Genomic DNA, 23,187 nt, shown 5'->3' with positions numbered 1-23,187 from the left:
TTTTTTTGCTTAAAAACCGTTCACCGCACAGAAAAAAGTTGAAAGGACATTTTTGTTAGAAACTAATGGAAGATTACAAAAATAATTTTTATTTTAAAAAAAGCAGTAGCGTACCGTTTTTTTAGTTCAATAAAAATATGGCATTGTTTAATTTTAGCACCTTGTATCTCGGCAACGGAGTGCCGCAGGAAAAATTGTTACATGAACTCTTGTCCTTTTTTTGGCTCAAGAACACGTGGTATCAATATTGATCATCAATTTAGTTACACTCTCTCTGTATGTATTTTTTTGCAGATGGCGAAAAGAGGAAATTATGGAAAGTAGTCGGCGGCCGATTTGGAGAAGGCATTAGCTGCCTATAACTCTGGTGAAAAGGGCTTGAATAAATGTTATCGGGAATATAACATTCCCAAAGCCACACTACTTCGGCATGTACGAGAAACAAATAAAATAGCCAATGGTACAAAGAAATCGTTTGGAAGAAGTACTACATTTGACAGTGAACTTGAAGAACTACTTTGTGAGCGTATCGTTCAATTTGCAAACTGCCTTTTTGGATTGACTATACGTGATATTCGAAAGATTGCTTTTGATTTGGCTGAAAAACACAAAATCCCTCATCAGTTCAACAAAGAAAAAAGAATTGCGGGTAAGAAATGGTACTACAAATTTATGAAGAGACACCCCAATTTATCACTGCGTCAACCTCAATCCACTTCACTCAATAGGATTAAAGGATTTAACAAGGAAAACGTTCTGGAATTCTACGACTTACTGGAAAAATTGTGTGATGAGCACAAAATCGAGGCAACAACCATCTTTAACATGGATGAATCTGGTTTTTCCACCGTAGCCAAAAAATGTCAAAAGGTTGTCACGGCCAAAGGATCCAAGATCGTCGGTTCTGTGGCTAGAGGAGAACGTGGTGTTAATACAACAATAGTTTGTTGTGTGAGTGCATCAGGCTTTTACGTGCCACCTATGATAATTTTTAAGCGCAAGAGGCTTACCCCAGAACTAGGTAATAGAGCTCCACCTGGAAGTAAAATCATGATATCGGATTCGGGATACATCACCAGCGAGATATTCGTGAAATGGTTGCAGCATTTCATAAATACGGTTCGTCCTACAAAGGACAATAAGGTGCTACTTCTGCTAGATGGGCACACAACACATTGTAAAAATCTTGAAGCTCTTCTTCTAGCAAGAGAAAATGGTGTGATAATGGTTCAACTACCGGGTTATACCACTCATCGCTTACAGCCACTAGATAGATCCTTTTTCAAACCATTAGAGGTATATTACACTCAGGCTTCAGAAAAATGGTTAAGGAGCAATATTGGACGAATGGTTTCCCAATTTCAAGTAGCAGAGCTCTTAAATGAAGCATATGGAAGAGCGGCAACCATTGACACGGGAGTGAATGGTTTCAGGGTATCAGGTGTTTGGCCTATTGATAGGCATGTCTTTAAAGAATCTGATTTCATTGCTGCTGATGCTTTAATGCCAAATGTTACTCAGACAAACGACCAACATGATGCTTCGGAAATTGAAGGAACTAATCGGACACTAAGGAAGACAGTACAACGGGACTGCTCCACGTCTGTGTCCGAACCACCAGTCCTCGATTTGAACCAATCTTCAACATCCACGGCATCACTATTAGATGAAGTCGCCCCTATACCCAAAACAGTTGTAAATGAGAATGTAACAAAAAGACGTAGAGGCATTCAAAAGTCAGTGGAAATAACTAGTAGTGCTTATAGGGACGATCTTGAGGCCAGTGTGGGAAAAAATAAAAATAAAAAAATAAAAGAACCTGTAAAGTCCCAAAAACAAAAGACTTAATGAAACAGGAATCGGGAAAATGGTTCTGTGGGGAGTGTGAATTGGACGAATGCAGGGACATGATTCAATGCCTAAAATGCAAAACATGGTTCCACTGCAGCTGCGTAGGGGTAGGTCCCAAAAAAAAAGTATTTTTTTGTAATTCGTGCGTTTGTTAACGGTTCTTTTTATTAGTTTATAAGTTTCCTTCTATAAAACTAAAAGTTCTGTTCTGATTCTTTGTATTTACCTAACTTTAGTTAATAAGCCTTTATTTTCTTACATTAGTCTAAGTAAAGTGTTATCTTTTTTTCTAAATTGGTCGACGTAATCTTTCTCGTCGAGTTTTCTTTTTTGAGAATAAAAATTTTGTTTTTGCAGGTACTGATTCTCTTTGGCAATATTGCAAGCCAGTGTTAATTTGTATAAATGGTTTATTTTATAGAAATAAAGATTTTTATTTATTTTTTGGATGGCATTATTTCTTCAATTTATTATGCGTTTCTTGATTCCATATTGTGTGTAGGTTCAATTTGGGACACCGAGGGTTCAACTTGTGCAACCCGTTTCCCAAAATGAACCACTTGCAAATATTTTTTTAATATCAATTTAAAAATGTGTTGACATTCCAAAAATGTCATTTATGGTCACCAAATTTTAATAAAATAGCCGGTTCATCTTTCAGACCCTTTAAATTAATTATTCTAAATTTATTATATAAGTAACAGCCAGTTTTGTCAAAAGTAGTTCAATATGGGCGACATTACCCTACATTTTTTTAATATTATTTTGGTTTTCATTTTTTTTGTTATTGTAATAGTCATACTTGCATTTTATAAGTATTTTACTCAAGGTGTTACGACAATGTCATCAATTTGCTCTATTTTTATTTGTTTTATCTCATTTCTTTTATTAATGGTATCATTAGTCTGGTTTGTTATATTTAGTATGATTGGATAGTGATCAGTTAAGTCAGAATTTAATTGGTTAATAGATGTCGCTCTTTATCTTTTTCTTTTTCGAATTACAGAAATCTTTTAACGAATCGTGTGCCATCTCTTGGTAAATTGCCGAAGGGAGCGCCTTATTTCATGAATTAATAAATAGATGGTGATTCTACGATTTACAGAAATCTTTTAATGCAAAGTGCGCCATCTTCTGCTCAATTCTTCAACCAAATTATGACTTCATTAATGTGCTAATAGATGACGCCAGCCATTAGGTGCAGAAACCTTTTAATAAAAAATGCGCCATCTTTTGCTGACTTGCCGAGGCAAATGATTTTATGATCTCGCTAATAGATAGCGCCATTGGTATTACAGAAACCTTGTTTTAAAAACTTCGCCATCTCTTATTTAACTGTCAAAGCAAATCGGTTTATCAATAAGTTACTAGGTGGCGCTACACGTTTTAAGCCCCTAATTAATTCTATTTAACTATTAAAAATAACTAAAAGCACTAGTATTTATTTAAATAAGAATGTTGCATGATAAACGCAATCTTCACAGGTAAAGAACAATATTTAAATTACTAAATTAAAGACATCTAAATTCTTGACAGCTACCGGTTGTTTCTTATTTACAGAAACCTAATCACAATTAATCCCACACCATCTCTTGCTACACTACCAAAGCAAACAGCTTTATCAATTGATTAATAGATAGCAGCACCCATCTTCAACAGCTGATTACTTTCATTTTACTGTCACCATGACATTTTCCAGTATTTTCCATTGCAATATAAGAGCTTCCAGAAATTCTATTATTCTCCCGTTATTCAATCACCCTCAAATGCAATAAAGCCCGGAACATGAGCGAGGAAGTCACCAAATCTAAGGTTAAACCAACGCATTACGTACTAATGTTTCTTCTCAATATTAACTATTTTTTTTTATTTTAATGTAGCCTGAACTGCCTTTTAAACATGACTGGTACCAAACAGATAGCGCAGTAGTGATCACCATTTTAGTAAAAAATATCAAAGAGGACCAGCTAAAGGTAGATTTTAAGAATACTCAAGTTCAAGTGCACATCATTGTACCCGAGTATGAAGAATGCCATAAAAGTTACAATCTGTCTCATAAAATTGTGCCTGAGCAAAGCACTTACAAGCTAACTCCATCAAAAGTAAGTTATTTCAATTATCAGTTAAAAAAAGTTAATTAACAGTCGTTTTAGATTGAAATTAAATTGAATAAAGTTGATGGTATTAGATGGGACAAACTCGAGGGAACAGTTACAGAGGAAACTATTAAAATTATACCTCAAGGTAAGAGTATTATTAATTACACTATAGACTATTATTATAGCTCGTAACTGTCCTTTATATTGATTTTATCATTTTTCTGTCTTCAGTAGAGCAGCACAATTGAATATGTTATTCAACTAATTGAAAAGAAACTTCAAATCTTTCTTATTTCTAAAGTATACATTTCAACTATTTATTCTACTCCTTAGTAATGAATCAAAGTTAATTAGGGTTAATTAGGCTTTTTGCTGATTATACTTTGATTGTTTGGCATGGAAGTAGTGTTGGGGTACTAGAACAAATGATTAATGTTAACTTACCTTCGATATGAGCTTAGTGTAATAATTATAAACTAGCCTTTATGTAATAATAACAAATTATTTTTTTTTACCTATTCTGCTGTAAGTGCTAAATTATTACTATTATTATTAATCACTTGATCGGTTTATTTGTAATTTATGCTTGCGGGACCAAAGTGCTCTCTTATCATTATGGTAGAGCTATTCTGTTTTTACTTAAGTTCTTTAGGTCTATCATCGGGATTTATTAGGAATAGGTATGTGCTTAATATATATTTTTTATTTTTTGTATTACATTTGGGGAGTGGTTGGCTTTCTATATGGCTTTTAATGGGCGGAAACTTTGGCGAGCGCGGTCGGTGGGGTGGTTTGGGGTATTTATTCTGTGATGGCGAATGATAGTACCATGCAAGATCAGCAGGTGCACACTGTGTTCAGTGTTAGTCACGTAAACATACGTTCTATAAAAACAGGCTTTGATGAATTTGTAAATTATGCCTCTGACTTTAATTTTGATATATTGGGGATTTCAGAAACATGGCTCACTCCTGAGGATGACACTTTATATTTTAATATTCCAGGATACAATTTTTTAAGAAAAGATCGGTGTTCTCGTGGAGGAGGTTTGGGCATTTACGTAAAAAAACATATAAAATTTTCGTTAGTCACATTTGAAGATGCCACAGATGACTTTGAGTATCTCAGTTTTAAATTTACGTTAAATAAAAAAAATATCCTTGTTACAAACTTATACAAGCCTCCTTCTACGAATACATCTAGGTTTCTTGATTTTTTTGAGGACATGTTAAGTGTCTCTATACCATATTATGATAGTGTAATTCTTTTTGGTGACTTTAATATAGACTTATTAAAACAAACTACAATTACTCAAAAATTTAAAAATACTTTAGAAATGTTTAATCTTTCTCAGAAAATAATGGATCCAACTAGAATAAATATTTCCTCAAATACATCTACCCTTTTGGATCTAATAATAATTAGTGATAACCTTGAATACATGAATGCCAAATCTGTATACATGCCAGAGAGTGTAACTGATCATAACCTAACATATATAGAGCTAAATATTCCTAAATATCAAGCATACAAAAAAGTTATAAAATATCGTGACTATGCAAAAACTAATACCATAGCTTTTAAAAATGAGGCAGAACAACTCCCGTGGCATGATATATATTATACTTATAATATTAGTGAAAAAATTTCAATACTAAAAAATAATATTACTTACTTAATTAATAAATATGCACCTTTTAAAACTAAAATATTACAAGAAAAACCTTTTACTCCCTGGATCACGAGCAATATAAAATTTTTAATGAAACTTAGAGATAAGGCACGTCACAAATATTTAAAACAGAAAACTCCTGGGAATTTAAATTACTACAGACAGCTTCGAAATTTCACTAAACATGCCATAAGTAGAGAGAAAGCGGCATATTTCAAACAATTTTCCTTAAAAAAAGGTAAAGATTTTTGGAAAACTGCTAAAAAACTTAATTTTACAAAAACTAAAACCAATCCTTTACCAGAAACACTAAATAATGCAGTTGACCTAAACTCATTTTTTTCTAACTCAAGCCACGGAGTGCAACAAAATCAACCTCAAATGAAAAAATTGACTTCTACAAAAATAATAAACTAAATGTTAGTCAGGAAGAGTTTTATATCAATTTAATTGATGAGGAAAAAACTGCGAATATTATAAAAAACATTGGAAGTAATGCAATGGGAGTTGATGAAATTTGTATTAAAGATTTAAATATATGTCTTCCTTATTGTTTAGAGGCTTTAGTTAATATTATTAATAGTTGTATTTTGCAGAAAATTTATCCTAGTGAATGGAAACAAGCTATTCTTATTCCTTTACCTAAAATTTCCTCCCCTGAAGAATTTAAAGACATAAGACCAATAAGCATTTTACCAGTTATATCAAAAATATTAGAACGTCACATTTATAATGAACTCTCTAAATATTTATATAAGTTTAAAATAATTTCTGATTGTCAGTCGGGATTTCGAAAATCTTTTAGTACTACAACAAGTCTCATAAGCCTTATTAATGATATTAGAATTAAAGAAGACAAAAAACAGATAACTTGCTTAACCCTACTTGATTTTAGTAAAGCATTCGACACCATTGATCATAAATTACTATTAGTTAAATTACACTATTTTGGGTTGTCTACAAATGCCATTATATTTTTCCACTCTTATCTTGAGGGTCGGTCTCACTGCGTTCGGGTAATCAAAAAGTCAAATTATGAGTTCTCCAACTTCTTGCCTCTTACCATGGGTGTTCCACAAGGATCCATATTAGGACCGTTGCTGTTTTCTTTCTATGTGGCTGATATGGAAAAGTGTCTTCAAAATTCAAAACTCCAACAGTATGCTGACGATTCCCAGGTATATATTGCTTTTGATACTCCAGGTCTGCATGAGGCGCAAAATAAAATAAATACTGATCTACAGAGCTTGGCCGTGTTTACTGAAAATCATAACTTAAAACTTAACGCATCAAAATCGTGTGTAATGTTTGTAACACATAACAAGAGTCAGCTGCAGGAGGTTTCAAACAGATTTAAAGTAGTTGTTAAAGGCGAGTCTGTTCCAGTTGTAACTGAAAAACGTAATTTAGGTGTAGTTATTGATTCAAATCTTAACTTTACTTCCCATATTAAAGTCAAACTTCAAGCCGCCTACATCAGATTAAAGGGCCTTTATCAGTATAAGAAAATGTTGCCTTCAAAAATAAAATATTGGCTGTGTGATACACTAGTTCTTTCATTACTTGACTATGGGGATATTGTATACGGCGATTCTTTAACTAAATACTTATCGAACAAAATACAAAAACTTCAGAATAGTTGCATGAGATATTCATTTAATGTTGCCTCTAGAAACCGCATAACTCCATATTTAAATTCTAATTTAATTCTGAATATGAGCAATAGAAGGAAAGTCCATATGTTTAATTTAATTTATAAAATAATGAAAACCGGACAGCCTGCAAATTTAAGAAATTTATTTTTTAATCAAGATATTCCTTATAATACAAGAAATCCCCCTTTGCTTAGAATTCCTTTACATAGAACAGCAACCTTTAAAAAATCTTTTTTATATATGGGCATTCGGATGTGGAATGAACTACCTATTTATATAAAGGAATGTTCGCCTAAAAAATTTATTATAAACTTAAAAAAATATCTCTTAAACACGCAAATTATGGTAACCTAATGTGACCGTATTTTATAAAATGGTATTTTTGTTTTAATTAATGTTCTGCACACCTGATCTTGCTAATTGCAAATATTTACATTAAAATTAAATTCTCACTCGCCTATTATCTACCCTTCGTGCTCGCCCCTATACCGTTCTCGCTCGTCTTTGGATTCTTTTGTTTTTTTTTTGTTTTTCTTTTTGCCCAGCTTCATAGCCACTCGCTAGTTCATTGTAAAATGCATATATTGTCCCTTTTGATTTTGGTATGGACCTTATTGTAAATACATAATATTACGTTTTTTAGAAAATAGTTTATTTAGGAACACGGGTTGTACAGCACATGTACAAGTAATCTATGTACTTGCATGTGTATCGGTTTTTTTTTAATAAAAATCGCGTTGCACTCCGATTACCAAACAAATTGTTGTAATTTTGAATTATTTGTATATTCATGGAATTTAGTTTCGTATATTCTGTAATAATGTTTAATAATTTTGAATGGTAATAAAAGTATTTTTTTTTTTTTTAAATTACTGGATCTCACAATTAAAGATAATTTAAAATTTGAGGAACATATCAGGGCTTTTCTGGTAAAGCTTACGTTTTTAGTTGTTATATGCCTTGATAGGGCTCTTTAATCACTTAGAGTCACTTGTACTGAGATCTAAGTACTTTTCCTTAGTTGAGTTCCATTCTGGGCTTGTAGTACCACCAGTTTTTCTTTAATATTTATCTTACAATAACAGGCTCTAAGGTTTATGCTTAAAAAGTATTTTGAGCAGTCTTGTATTAGCTTGAAAATGTTGCCTAGTTTATAAGAAACATATCTCTCCATGCAATGGGTTTAATTTGTTTATGGATTTATTCTATGTGTTTTTACTTTTAATTATCAGTTGAGGCATGTGAATTTGAAGCTTTTGATTTTATGTGATTTATTTTACATTTATTCTCTTCCAACAAGCAATTGCCCAATTTATAACAATATAAAACATTTTACAAGAGAAGAAAAACCTAACCTACACTACACATTGCACAAGCATCATAATAATACCTGATAAAAACCTTAAAAATAGAGAGGGTAAAATTTGACTTAAATGTTTTCACACCACAGAATAAATTCACAGAACATAGGCTTTCAATAGTCTTAAAAATTCTATTCTATTTTTTAAAACAATCCAACTGATCCGAGTACTGGTTAGCAAGTTTGCTTGCCCTGGTAATAAAGAAATTGTTTCCATAATTGGTTTGGTGGGATGGAATATGGAACAAGGGTGTCTGACAGGTCTGCCTATAAGGAACATGTAGGCAAATTTTACCGAGTATATCTGGGCAGCAAGATCCAGAATGGAGAATGTCATAGAAGACTGACAGGTCACGATGTTTACGACGGGTTTGGAGAGTATGAATATTAAGTTCAGACTTAAACTCCTGGTAGATAATAGGAAGTGGAACATTCCTTTTGAACAAAAAGTATCTTAAAAATGTGTGCTAAACCTGTTCAATCATCTGAATGTGATTGTTTTAATGAGGTGACCAAATACATGAACCATACTTTAAGTGAGGAAGAACTAGTGCACAGTAAAAAAGCTTAACCCTTAAATGCATAACTTTTTTGTTTTGGGTAAAAAAAAATTTTTAGGCTTAAAACATGGTTAGAAAACTGGGCAAAAAAATTAAAAAAAGGTTTTTTTAAATTTGTCTTTTTTTTTCAATTTTTTATTGTTGCAATATTATGCATTTACAGGCAAATTAGATTATTTATTCATGACATTTTCTAAAACAATTTTTATTTTTTTTTAACATAATACCACTCTAGATTTCTCGCACGCGATGTCGGTGTATCCAGTGCAACCAGGAAGTTTGCATCTGGTTCTTTTTTTAGAAAAAACTGACCAATGAGACACTTGATCACATCGCATGTCTTTTGGTGGTACGTGCTGGGCATTTCCTCGCTGTATCTTATCTTGAATTTCCCGATCTAATCAACTTGATGGTCTACCTCTTTTGGCCGTAGATTTTTTTACATTACAAAGACAGTTAGCAACTATGCTCCTAAATTTTGATTGTTGCAGTATTTCCGACTGTTTTCTTTTTCCTTTCATAACCTTTTTATATAAAAGCCATTCATTTATTATAGTTAAATTCAACAAATGGTAAAAAATTCGTAGATTTTAGTTATATCTTCCTATAAAGCTGTCCATTAGGTCAACCCCTCCCATATGATGATTGTATTCGCGAATAATATTGGCACTCGATTTCAATGTTTTCGCATTCTTTTTTGTCGTGTCTTTTGACAGTACCAGGAGGCTTCTGGCCAGCATAAGTTGACAGAAAAGTAACGCATCTATTGTTCCTCTAAATAACAGAGGACAATTCAGTCCCGTCGATGGTGGAAACATATTCAACTGAGCTACCACCCTTTTCCTTTTTTAGTTCATTATCGGTTGGTAGTTTACAATCTGGAATTCTATTACGACGTTCCAAGTTCCAAGAGAATATATCCCCCTTTTAGCAAGATATACCATTAGCTCTATAGTAGTGTAATAATTATCACAATATAGTCTAATTCTGCATAGTAGGTATAATTCGAGATAAACGAATTACGATATTTGCAGACGCTCCAATATCAGGTTCACCGTCCGTTCTTGTTTGATGATTTTCACTCCGAGAATAAATTTCAAATCGGTAGGCAAATCCACTTACACCCGCCAGACAAAAAGTTTAAAGCCGCATTTGTGAGGTTTAATGGGCATATACTGCTTCATGAAGTGTCGCACTTGATCATCTACAGGTACATACTACTAGGCTGGTTCCAGAAGGATGCTTAAAAATTTTTCATTTAGGTGTTCAATAAGTAATCGCAACCTGTGAAGTCTATCATAGTTATGATCGTCTTTAGGTAAATGATTATTATTGTCGTTAAAATGTATGTAACGTCTTATTTTTTCAAATTTATTTATAGGCATGAGATTTCGAACAGGGTCGTAACCTATATCCGTATTCCAGTATGATCGTACATTTGGCAAGTTTACTATGAACGTTAAATAACAAATTCCAATAAATTTCTTTATGTCAGTGACACAAAAGCTAACTTGGTTGTTTGGGTTCTTTTGAACGTAATACAAATTGGATTCGTTGACGATTTTATGGATTAGTTCATTGTTTAAAAATTATTTTAAAAAACTGTATGGAGTCTCCAACGCCATTACTTCCAGAGAAAGGGCTTCATCGCCATGAAATGCTAATTGAAAATCGTTCAAGTAAAGATTGTGCTGCTTCCAAGTTACGTTTCTTTTTACAAATTTTTTTGTACCTGTTTTGGAATCATTCTTTACTTTATTAGATGGCCCGACCTAACACTCTTTCATTTCAGCCCCGTCGTCCATCGCATTTATTTGCACTTCATCACCTAATTCCTCCTCAAATACCCTAAGATCTTCTTGATCCTCGTCTCAGATCCTCATCTGAATTACTCAAAATGTAATTTCGGTTTGCTTCGCTATTAGTATCCGAAAAATCCATTCCATCTTCACTACCTGACCAGTTTTCCCATATGGATTCCAACTCCTTATCACTAAGAGGTCGATTTCGGCTCATTTTATGCCTCAAACTCTGAAAATATAAACTTTTTCTATATTTACTACAGTGGATAATATTGCAAATATGCAACAAAACAAAAATATAAACTAAGCGCTAAATGCACAATGTTGCATATATGCAACGTCAATAAAACTATTAAAAAAATTACAACTTTGGCTAAATACAAATAAAATACGTACCTTTCTTATAACAATATCACTTTTTTCACAAAAGTATAAACAAATATGCGGGTTTTCCAGCAAGAGCAAAATAGAGAGAAAAATGAAAACTCCAAGTCTCAGTCTCAAAATGCATTTTGAGACTGAGACTTGGAGTTTTCATTTTTCTCTCTAGTTACATAAGTCTCTTTGAGATAATGGACGAGTTCTTTCAACAAGAGCAAAATATATTACAACCACAACACTGACGAGCAGGCAACAACTAAGAATATTATTTCTAAATATGGTAGAAGAAAGGAAATAATTAAAGAAGAAGGTTAATAACTTCAAAGCTTCATTGAAAAGAATTTTAATTAAAAACTCCTTTTATAGGGTAACAGAATATTAAAATTGCATCGTCTCATTCTTACTTCCATAATTCGTATTTGTTGGTTTTGTTAAAAGCTGTAGTTTTTCTATATTCTTAGTCTTTAGTTAATTGTAGATTTTTTATTGTTTTTTCTTAAGGTCTTTTTAAAAGTTCTATGTTTAGGTCTTATAATTTTATTTTTTGACATCCGATACTATTTGTACGAGTTTATGGAAATAAATGTTTGAGTATTGAGTATAAATCAGTATGTAGCATCATCTATGAGTAACTCTTTGTATTACACTCTTTAAGATACTGTTGTAAATATGCACTCGCGAAATAAAATATTTAGTTAGCAGTCTAGGATAGGTGAAATAAGTATGTGGCATTTTTACAGCAAAATGCATTTAAGGGTAAATAGAAGTAATGTCCTGGAAATCTCTGGCGCACCTCTTAAAAACCTCTTAAAACCCAGCATTTGCATAGCCTTTAATACAATTGTTGTGACATGAAGAGAAAAATTTAACTGGGAGTCCAAAGTTATACCAAGGTCTTTTACACTAGATAACATTCCCAGAGGGGTGCCATTAATAGTATAAATATGATTAAGCTGGCCTGTACCTCGAGAGAAAAGTATGCAATGATATTTACTGGTATTCAAGACCATATTTTTCGCGGTGCACCAACCAGCAAGCCTATTTAAGTCAAGCTGAAGTTTCAGGCAATCATCCAAATTTGAGACTTTACGGTAAACCTTAAGGCCATCCGCAAATTTCAGATAGTAGCTATTTAGGAAGCAACTTCCAATATCATTGATGAAGAAGTTAAAAAGCAACGGCGCCAGGTTCCCCATCCTTGGGGAACACCAGATGGAATCTGTACTTCATTTGATTCAATAGCACAGTTTAATAATCTGCCTACGGTTAGATAAGTAGCTTTTCAGCCACATATATAGGGGACCGGTAAGGCCGTACTTGCTTAGTTTGCTTAACAAAATTGCATAATTGACGCGGAAAGCTTTACTGAAGTCCGTATACACTGCATGTACATGACAACCCTCATCTAAAAACTGGATAGCAAATTCAATAAAAGTGAGAACATTTAGCTCAGTAGAGCGCTCTGACATAAAACCAAATTGTCTGTCATTAATTACAACACCTAGATGACGCACCAAAAAACCATAAACAATCCTCTCAAAAAGGTTTGGGATAGAACTAAGGATACTTATTGGTATATAATTCATGACCTGAGTGCTGAAAGCCTGATTTCCAAAAGTCAGGGAAAACACCTGTCTTTAGGGATAAATTGAATAATATAAACAAAGATTTTGTGTTTTTACTTTTTATAAAAAAAATATATATAAACAAAGGTCTTGAGATAATAAAGCTGCAATGGTTTAGGAAGATAGGAGACAACCCATCGGGGCCAGGACCCTTGCAAGCATCTAATGTACCCAGCTCAGAATAAATTTCAGAGATTGTTATGCTTAACTTAGAAACATTCAAATTATTCGTAACTTGATTCACAGATACTGAATCGTTCCTTCCAGTTAGGTGGTGCATTGCTATGCATTTCAGAAAAATACTTAGAGAACAGATTGACCAAATCAATGCCAGAAGAGCATTTCTCTCTCTTGAGGGACTGCACTGTTGCCTTTTTATTGTTTACAAATTTCCAAAAATTTCGCAGATTATTCCTAAGAGATTGCTCTCTAATAAACGCATATTTCTCATAACATTTTTTTTTTTAATTTTATATCTTGACCGTAAAACCGAAAAACCAGGATAATCGGCATCCAGTTGTGAGTTTAAAAATCTCTTGTGTGCCCTCTTCTTTGCATCTATTAACTCTTTAAACTCTGATGGAAACCAATATGTAAATTTTTTAGCGGAATATAGCAACAAGGCAGTCAATATATAAATACATAATTTTATAGAATACATTTAACATATCGTTCAAAGCTAAATTCGTTAACAGTGTGTCCCAATGAAACTGCGATAGGAAATCCAAAATGGCATCCCAGTCGACCGAATGAAAGTCCCTTGTACTGGGAACCACAGCCACTTAAATTTCAGTTCACTTAAATTTCTGTTAAGACCACACTCCACACAACAGTACACTGGAGGGTGATAATTGTCTGTTGGAAGCAATGTAAAATCTGCCATAGAAACAACTACATACATCTGAGGAAGGTGCCAATACTAAGTCCAGAATTGAGCCGGTATCGTTTGAAATATGGTTGACCTGAAATAAATTATATAGGGCACAAAGGCCAGATACTGTCTGGACAGACTCGACTTTACCAGGTGATGCTGAGGCCAGAGGAACAGCAGTTGATCCGAGCTCCTCATCCAACCAACGGCAGTGAGGCAGATTAAAATCGCCCACAATCAACAATTGATAATGAGGGAGTCCCGTCCACTAGCCCCTCCAAATTGTCCACAAAAATAGCATACTTGTTAGAGTGGCTTCTGGGTGAAACATATGAAGTAGCCACTAATAGCTCAGCCTACACAAACAAACAGTGCCTTAATTTCCTTACTTGATGATAAAACCCGACTGGTTACTCTCTTATGCACTGCAATCAGCACTCCCCTGCCACGAGAACATTCACTAGTAAAAGCCGATCTATCCTTTCGGTATACAGTATAATCTTATAATTGGAGTTCATTATCAAAGTACTCACTGGTTAACCAGGTCTCATTTAAGACAATTATGTGATATTGAGAGTTGTAAGACACATTCTGGTGCAACGGGTCAAGCTTGGTTCGTAAACCCCTCACGTTTTGGTAATAGACCATTAATTGGAACTGAGGAAGCGGCACATTCAGTTTTTTGAAGGTTTTTTGGAAACAATTTTAGGAACCCCTGCAAAATACTTAATAAGTAGATCATTTTCTTTGTCTCTCCTTCAAGTTCTCCTTTAACTCATTTAGATCCTTTCTCTGTTGAAGATCAGCTTCTTCTCAAAACCCTTACTACTTCCTCGTTGCTACGTTATTCGACTCTAAGGGACCTATGACTATTCTTTTTTTTTTGTTTATGTATATTTTGTTTTTTTTTGTAGTTTTGTAAATGAACTTTTTTTTGTACTTAAGCATTTTTTCATTTATTAATTGATTAAAAATCATATAGTTTAAAACCTCCAACTTCTACTGTTTCATATTTTATTTATAACTTACTCAAGTGTCCTTCCCAATGGAAATTTATTTTTAATTAATGATTTCAGCATCTAATTCTGAATTAGGTCATCCACCGTCATATCCGACATCAAAAAAAGGCAAAGACTGGAATCAGGTAGAAAAGGAAATAAAAAAACAAGAAGAAGAGGAAAAACCAGAAGGAGAGGAAGCTTTAAATAAACTTTTCCAGGAAATTTATGGCAAAGGCAGTGATGAAGTTAGAAAAGCGATGAATAAAAGTTTTGTAAGTGTAAAATAAATGAAAATTTCAAAGTTCTATGTAGGCGTTTTTCAGATGGAAAGTGGTGGTACTGTGTTAAGCACAAACTGGAAAGAAGTGGCCGAGAAGAAGGTGGAGGTCAAACCCCCCGATGGGATGGAGTTTAAAAAGTGGGATAGTTAACTTCATTTAATAATAAAAGCTTTTTGTACTAATTTTTTTTTTAATTTGCAAGTGTTTTTTACTAAAATATAATTCTTAACATTAATTGTTGTTTAAATGAGATCAAATTCATACTAAAACTAACTTCAACATCTCATGGAAGGTCCGACATCGTCCTCGTCCAGTATTTCATCTATTAAACCCAGAACTTTTTGCCTAAACTTGCGATTTTGCTTGTCGGTCATTTTTTCCATATAAGGTAAAATTGATTTAAAAAAAGAGATGTTGGGATCCTCACCTAAAACATCCCAACTTTTAGGTCTATAATTTCTAACAGGAGACTCATTGTCGGTTTTGCGTTTTTTGGATGAAGCCTTTGATGTGGGTGTAAGGGTTTCCAAATCTGATATGGGAGTCGATGGCGAATATGGTGAATAATGTTGATCCGATGTGGTAGAATCTGCATCGCAATCCTCGTCTGGTTCCATAAAAGACTCTTCAGTTTTGATGTTAAAGTCGCAAGCAATTTCTTCTTCCGTAAAGTCGTCGTTGCTATCCAGGACCATTTTCAGGTTGGATGGGACCGGTTGTCTTTTATTATTAAGATAAGGCAGGACGAACTTAAGGTGGTCAGCTAAATAATATTTCTTTTTTGAGCCTTTGGAGTTGGATTTTTGCCATCTTAGGAATGAGGTTCGGATGTTACGCCATCTGCTACGGCAGTTTGCAGCTGAAAAATATAATTGTATGTATAAAATATAAATATATATATAAAAGGAAACTTTTCAGCTTTTATATGAAATTAAAACCAGTAAAATTCTTACATTAGTTATCAGGATATTTGAATTTTTGTGTAAAGTCTTTGACAATATCAAGATTTTTTTAAGTCCATTGAAAAAGTCTAAGACGGTTATCAATCATATGCTTTATTGTAAAAAAATTACAAAATTTTGTAGACAAAGCTAATAAAAAAAAACATATAAAAACAAAACACACAAAATAAAAATAAATATGCAAACAAAATAAATACATGCAAAACTGTACAAAAACAATGTACCTGGTCAATATACATCATGATGTATAAAATGTCAATAAAAATAAACACAATAGTCAATAACAGTAAATTAATTAAATACAGAATGAAAGTGCAATTTATTTACTAAAAGAAAAAAAAACTAATATATTCTCTATTTTAGCTCTGTAGGTATAAGATATATACCTACAGAGCCAGTGTATGTGTGATACCCAAAAAGTTATCCTAGAAAAAAAACCTTCACTGCATACAAGGCTTTTTCCAGAAAGTACGCCTTCAAAGCATTATGAAATCGAGGAAAAGAAGTAATTGATTTAATTTCCAAAGGCAAATGATTATGCATCTTTTTGGCTCTGTATAGAATAGAGCTTTTTACTAACTCGGACCGAGGAATTTGCAGATAAAAATCATGCACTGCGTTGCGAAGTGAATAAATGTGAGACGGCCTACTTGGCATTTCTGACTTATGTTTGCGTACTAAGCAAATAGATTCCAATATGAATAAAGAGGGAGGAGTAAGTATCTTATATTTTTTAAAGATTTCTTGACAGTGACTCTGCTATTAAGTCCAAGCAGATGCCGAACTGCTCTCTTTTGGAGTTTAAAGATGCGCTCAAATTGAGTCACACCGCATGTGCCCCAGAATGGAAGGGCGTAACGTAGATGTGACTCAAAAAGGGCATAATAAACTGTTCTTGATGTTTGAAAACTTAATTCCCTGGAAACTGGTCTTAAGGCAAAACATGCTGAACTTAATTTTTTATATAAGGCATCAATATGCAAGTCCCATTTTAAGGAGTAGTCAACATTAAGTCCCAAGAACTTCACAGATTCAACGACGTACAAACTGGTGTTGTTTAGTAAAAGGGTTGAATAGTAGTTTTATATGATAAAACTTTAGTTTGTGAGACATTTAGGCACAGAAGATTAGAATCGCACCACGATTTAATGGTAATTAAGTCATTAGAAATAGTAGCATGTAGTGCCCTAGCATCCGGATTGCTCCATGTAAAGCTAGTATCGTCAGCAATAAAGACAAATTTTGCCACTGATGTTAAGATTGGCCATGTCATTTATAAAGATCAGAAACAAAATAGGGCCCAGGATTGAACCTTGAGGTACCCCACATTCTATTGGTTTGCAAGAAAACTTCGTCGTATCAACCTATACAAGCTGATTTCTGTAACTGAGATACGACTTAAACCACAAGGGGCGTTCCTCTGAACGTATAGTGATTCAATTTGTCAATTAAGATGTTATGGTTTACACAGTCAAAAGCCTTGGAGAAATCACAAAAAATTGTTGCTGTTGAATGATTATTATTTATACTGGTGTAAAAACTATTAAAGAGAGAAAACATAGCATCATTTGTGCACTTGTTACTCAAGAATCCAAATTAGTGAGGAGTAAGAATTTTATATTTAAACAGAAACGATAAGAGCGTTTTTTTAACCAATCGTTCAATGATCTTTGATAAAGTGGGAAGGAGTGCGATTGGGCGATAGTTTGAAGCTTGTTGTCTATCTCCTCCCTTATGCAAAGGAATAATTATTGCAGTATTAAGGCAGGTAGGAAAGACTCCATTTTGGAATGACTTGTTAATTAAGTTTGTTAGATGAATTAAGGTGCAATTTGGCAGATTGGAAAACATTTTGAGTGAGCCCATCTGTACCAGATGATGATTTGTTTTTTATTTCATTTATAGTAGTTGTTTTGTATTGTATTTATTGTAGTGTACTTGACTCGATCATCCTTTTATTATAATAAATATCTTTTGCAGCTTTTATAGTCTTATGGTACATTTTTCTATAAAGCTTGACATAGTTATGAAAAAATACGCTGTCTGTAAATTTTTCTTCAATATCTTTACATGGAAACTTGTAATGATCTTTTTGGTAATAAAACTCATCAGCTTTCATATGAAACTGAAAATACTTAACCCTGGATGTGAAGACTTTGACAGCATCAAGGTTTATAAATTCATTGACTACTCAATAGCTCCGAAACGGTTTTATTTAGAAAGAAACTTGTAATGTCTTTTGGTAAAGCAAGTCATAAGCTCTCAAATAAATTTGACAATATGAACATTTTTTCAATTCATTGAAAAACTTTTCAATAACTTCAAAATAGTTGTATTTAAAGGAAACTTGTAAAGACCTTTTTGGTAGGGAGACTCATCAGCTTTCATATGAAACTAAAAGCATTAAAATCGTTTTAAGGAATTTTTAAAATATTAAGATTCTTGTAAACCTTGTAATATCTTGATCGGCTAATTAATCAACAAAAGAATCTCGGCCAGACCGTAAAAAAGTACTATTTGGCAACGTCGTACTGGTTAGTATTTAAATCCACCGCTATTTGAAAGATAACGGGAAGAGACCTTTAGCAGCGGATAGGTAAGTACGAAGTACTTGTAAAGATGGAAATTCGGTTATGAAGATGCAATAAACAGTACAAATTCTGTATAAAAAAATATCCCCAAAACGCTTCGTATTTTGACCACTAAATGGCTCTATGATCACTCTTGCGACATCTATTACAATTTCATATTCTTTATTGCATTATTATGAATTGTATAGTAGTATTTGGAGTATGTAACGAAAACTCGGAGAAAACATTATTTCCAACCATACGTTGGATGTTTCATGTATATCGATACTTAGCCTCCCTCCTACCCTACTTGGTTATTGACAATTGACAGTAATAAATAAATTCAAGCTCAAGCGAGTAAAAAACCGTTAAAAAACATGAAAATAAATTTAATTTACCGCCAAATATAGTATATGATTACGTGCTTTTACTGAAAACAACAGAATATGTCCTATAAAACATAGAAGAAAAAAACAATTTGTATGGCCACACTAGCTATCAAAAACCAATAACAATTTATCTCTTATACATTTATTTATTGCTTACAAATATGTGCTTAAAGCGTCGTTGCTCTTGTATTAAGCTTACCCGTATCACCAACTTCGTTCGCAACCTCTTGCCAAGCCCTATCCACCACGTTTCTCTTATTATAATCCGGTAAAGTGTTGTTCCAAATGCACGGTCGTCTCTCAATCAACTCGATAAAGTTGAAATTGTAGAGTGGATCCATAAACGGATCTTCCAAGCCGAGTCCGCTTAGCGACGACATATTTCAATGATGATCAGCAGCAACACGCCGTGTTAACACGCAATTTATACTGCACAACGCGGTTCAAGGTTCGATAAATATCGGGAGACGAGTATCGCGTGCGACGAATGTTGTGTGTTTGTGTGGGGGTGAACGTAATGCGATTGCGCGATACGTTTTAAGAGAGCCAAGGCAGTGCCGTGCAACATTTTTTCTTTCGATGCACGTGTCGAAGCGAAACATATACAGCGTTGCCGGGGTTAAATTATTTTCCTTGAAACACAAGGCTATTACGTTGATTATATCGTTGATTGAGAATATGGGAAGATGCGCAACCTTACATTTGAATTTCCTTTATTATTTTTTAATACTTTTAATTGAGCAGATTTATTTTGCTTGTTTTTAAATAAAACTTGTTAATAGGTCGTCACTTAAAATGAATATTTGCGTTTATCGTGGATGCAGTAACGTGAAGAAAAGGACAAACAATATTATAGGTTTTTTCAAGTTCCCTTTAAAAAAGCCAGAAATACTCGCTGAGTGGATACATAATTGTGGAAACCAGGAAATATTTTATTTATTTTATTTTTATTTTAATTACACCACTCCACAGAAAAAATTCCAATTATTGAGTGGGGGAAAAAATACAATATTATACAAATTAGAATCCAAAACTAGAGAAAAAAAAGAATACATTATTAATAGCAATAGTTTCCTACAATATTATACAATACTTGAATAAAAAATAATTTTGTTTATGTCTACTATCTAGGAAAAGCGTACTCTTTTAATTTCGGACAAACTGCAGTTGAATATGTCACATTGATCCTGAACAGAATTAAAAGTGCCACATGCTCTACGCATTGGAGAATATTTACAAATATTCGTTCTAGGTCTAGATAGGTAAAATGTGTCAGAATTTCTAGATGATATGCGGGGCACATGAAGATTTACATGTCGTAATAAGTCTGGCGAATCCATTTTATTATTAAGAAGTTTAAATAAACATTTCAGATCAGCAGATTTTCGCCTCTCCTCAAGACTACTAAAGGAGTACCTTTCTAGTAGGCGTTGATGTGAAAAACCAATTTCTGGGTACACTCCGTCACATTTATATGAAAGGAACTTTAAGAATTTACGCTGAACATTTTCTAGTTCATGTATATGATTCATATAAAATGGTGACCACACAAAAATATTCCAGTATTGATCTCACATAAGAAAAATACAAAATTTTAAGACTAAAGATATTATTAAAGCTATGTGCGTTCCTAATGACAAAACCCAGCATTCTGTAGCTCCGATTAACAATGTCCTGAATGTGTGGCTGAAAGGAAAGAGTGCTGTCGAATGTCACCCCTAAATCCTTGAACTCCGTTGATCTCGGGACAGTCTCACTGTCCATAGTATAGTCATACATAATCAGGTTTTTCTTCAAAGAGTAAGAAACAACTTTACACTTGGCAGCATTAAGAGGAAGATTGTTATTTTTGCACCATGCATTGAGGAGATTAATATTATTTTGCAATTCCATACAATCTAAGATACTATTGATGCCATAATATAATTTTGTATCATCCGCATATAACAAACTATTTACAGTGAGCTGTTCCGATATACTATTAATAAATGTGTTGAAGAAGAGCGGCCCCAATATGGAGCCCTGTGGAACTCCAGACGTTGCAACTATCTGAGCCGAACTACGGCCATAACATTCCACGTGCTGAAGACGACCCGTAAGATAAGAGCTAAAAAAGGGTATTAGGTGAGAAGAAAAACCGTAGTTTTGGTCAAGATTATTTAGAAGAATACCATGATCCAGACGGTCAAAAGCCTTCGAGAAGTCTGTATAAATAACGTCAACCTGTGACCTGACATTTATTGACTCAGATATATGTTCTGTAAGACAAACTAAGTTTGTGGTGGTACATCTACCTTTCATAAATCCATGTTGACGATGATCTATAAGACCCCTCATTGAAGGAAATAAGGCCGAATGAAGAACACGTTCAAAACATTTATAAAAGTTGTTGATTATTGTAATTGGCCGATAGTTCTCGATGAGATTTTTATCATTTTTTTTGTGTACTGGAATTATCTTTGATGACTTCCAGAGGTTCGGGAAACATTCTTGTTTTAGAGCCAGATTAAAGAGAACTGTTAACGGTTTAGCAAAAATACAAGCGCAATTATATAAGAGAAAAGCTGGTATTTTATCAGGGCCAACTATTGATTTTGGCTTGATAGTCTTTAAGGCCAGTAAAGCATCATTTTCAGTGAAATCAGACAAAATTATGGACTGTACATAAGGCTTTTGAGTTATATCAACATTATTTTGCGGCGATTCACCAGTAGTGTAAGAACTCTGAAAGTAATCGGCAAATGCATTGGCAATACCCTGAGGGCTACTTAACAGCTCTCTTCTCTGATCAAACATAGATTGTGGTAACGAGCTATTTTCTTTTGAGTTCTGAATTAACTTCCAAAAATTATGAGGTTTTAATTTTAACTCCTCTTCAAGCCCTCTACAATATTGCTTATAAGACAAATATATGTTATGGATGAGGTTTTACTAAAAAATAGACTTATTTGTGAAAAACATTTTAATAAAGACTACATTTATACATATAAGTGGCAGACGAACGATGCTGCATAAGGCGGCTGTTCCCAAATTTTGGAATTTAGTAATCTTTAATAAGAGGATATTTTAACATTCAGTTTTTTTTGTATGACACTAACTTTCTTATTTTATATGGGACACTTAGACACTTAGAAAATACTATCTCACACGCTCAAAAATTGAAAAGAAGAAGAACATAGTCTTATTCACGTATTTAAAAGAAATATGAACGTAAATCTTTAAAGATCTTTCGTTATACTTAATTTAATTTAATTTAAGTTCAATAAGTTTTAAATACAATAATTTACTTAAGGTATAATAGATTTTTTTTATATACCCAGGAGCTGAGGTTTAATCTATTAATCTCTGAGCTCGTTTTTTTTTCAATATCCTACCTTTGTTGAATGAATATTAAAATTAAAAACGATAAAAACAACGAGAAGACCTACTTTTTAAATAAAAATACCTAATTTGAAGCAACGTTTCTAGTACGGTAGTAGTTATATCTACTACCGTTATCAAGGTAAATAAAGTTAAATTAAATTAAATTAAAGGTATGAACGAAATATACCTATCTTTTAAATTTCTCGTTAATATTTCCTTTACGACTCCTTTAAATACTTAATAATTACTTTAAATACTTTTTTATATAATTTCACGGTTGATTAATAACTTGACAAACTGTTTTGAAAGATAACAAAAAGTTCAAAGGTACTTCTTTTAAAATTAAAGGGGTGTGATCTTAATGTATAATAATATATGAATAATATGAATATCATATATTTTAAATTATTAATTAATTTTGAGAATGCCCTGTTCTACCTCTCTTTTTAACAAAGGAATTCATGTATTATTAAAACCAACCTAACAAGTAGCTAAGCATTTATCTTCATTTAACATTATAAATGCACTTTCCTTTAGTTTACGTAATTTTGAAATTGGTTCCTTTGCTAAAATTGAGGAAGCATTCCAGTGTATTCTATGATTATTGTCGAATGCATGTTGTGTAATTTTGAATTTTTGAAAATCATTGTTTTCTAATCGAATAATTCAAATAAAACCCTTTTAAAGTTTGGCAAGGTGTTCTAATGTAATGTTTTTGGATATTTCGCAAAAATTTATTAATTTT

At 33.0% G+C, this 23,187-nt stretch overlaps 2 protein-coding genes across 3 annotated transcripts; one reads left to right on the top strand and one right to left on the bottom strand.

The window, feature by feature from the left end:
- The first annotated feature begins 3,499 nt into the window (after positions 1–3,499).
- On the top strand, positions 3,500–15,393 carry LOC126750457 (protein SGT1 homolog). 2 transcript variants are annotated; one of them, XM_050460082.1, is made up of 5 exons: positions 3,500–3,663; positions 3,732–3,953; positions 4,005–4,095; positions 14,971–15,149; positions 15,201–15,393. In XM_050460082.1, the coding sequence occupies exons 1-5, from the start codon at positions 3,637–3,639 to the stop codon at positions 15,306–15,308; spliced, it is 627 nt and encodes a 208-aa protein (XP_050316039.1). In that variant the 5' UTR covers positions 3,500–3,636; the 3' UTR covers positions 15,309–15,393. The 2 variants fall into 2 exon arrangements, with proteins under 2 accessions (XP_050316039.1, XP_050316038.1); XM_050460081.1 differs by having other exon boundaries at positions 14,953–15,149.
- On the bottom strand, positions 15,329–19,579 carry LOC126750456 (uncharacterized). The gene is made up of 2 exons (XM_050460079.1): positions 19,279–19,579; positions 15,329–16,017 (listed from the first exon to the last, which is right to left on the bottom strand). Exons 1-2 carry the CDS (start codon positions 19,457–19,459, stop codon positions 15,434–15,436), a joined length of 765 nt encoding a protein of 254 aa, XP_050316036.1. The 5' UTR covers positions 19,460–19,579; the 3' UTR covers positions 15,329–15,433.
- Between the last annotated feature and the right edge of the window lie 3,608 nt (positions 19,580–23,187).

Source organism: Anthonomus grandis, chromosome 2, assembly GCF_022605725.1.
Source record: "Anthonomus grandis grandis chromosome 2, icAntGran1.3, whole genome shotgun sequence".
In the NCBI taxonomy this organism is placed as follows: Eukaryota; Metazoa; Arthropoda; class Insecta; order Coleoptera; family Curculionidae; genus Anthonomus; species Anthonomus grandis.
The sequence above is the reverse complement of the archived record's forward strand: the minus strand, read 5'-3'. Positions and strand labels throughout refer to the sequence as shown.

Excerpts from the sequence above, each read along its gene's own strand:
- LOC126750457 (XM_050460081.1), top strand. The coding sequence starts at position 3,637 with ATGAGCGAGGAAGTCACCAAATCTAAG. Across the intron at positions 4,096-14,952 it reads TATTAAAATTATACCTCAAG|CATCTAATTCTGAATTAGGT; the intron begins GTAAGAGTATTA and ends TAATGATTTCAG. Across the intron at positions 15,150-15,200 it reads AAGCGATGAATAAAAGTTTT|ATGGAAAGTGGTGGTACTGT; the intron begins GTAAGTGTAAAA and ends GGCGTTTTTCAG.
- LOC126750456 (XM_050460079.1), bottom strand. The coding sequence starts at position 19,459 with ATGTCGTCGCTAAGCGGACTCGGCTTGGAAGATCCGTTTATGGATCCA. Across the intron at positions 16,018-19,278 it reads GAACGAAGTTGGTGATACGG|CTGCAAACTGCCGTAGCAGA; the intron begins GTAAGCTTAATA and ends TATATTTTTCAG.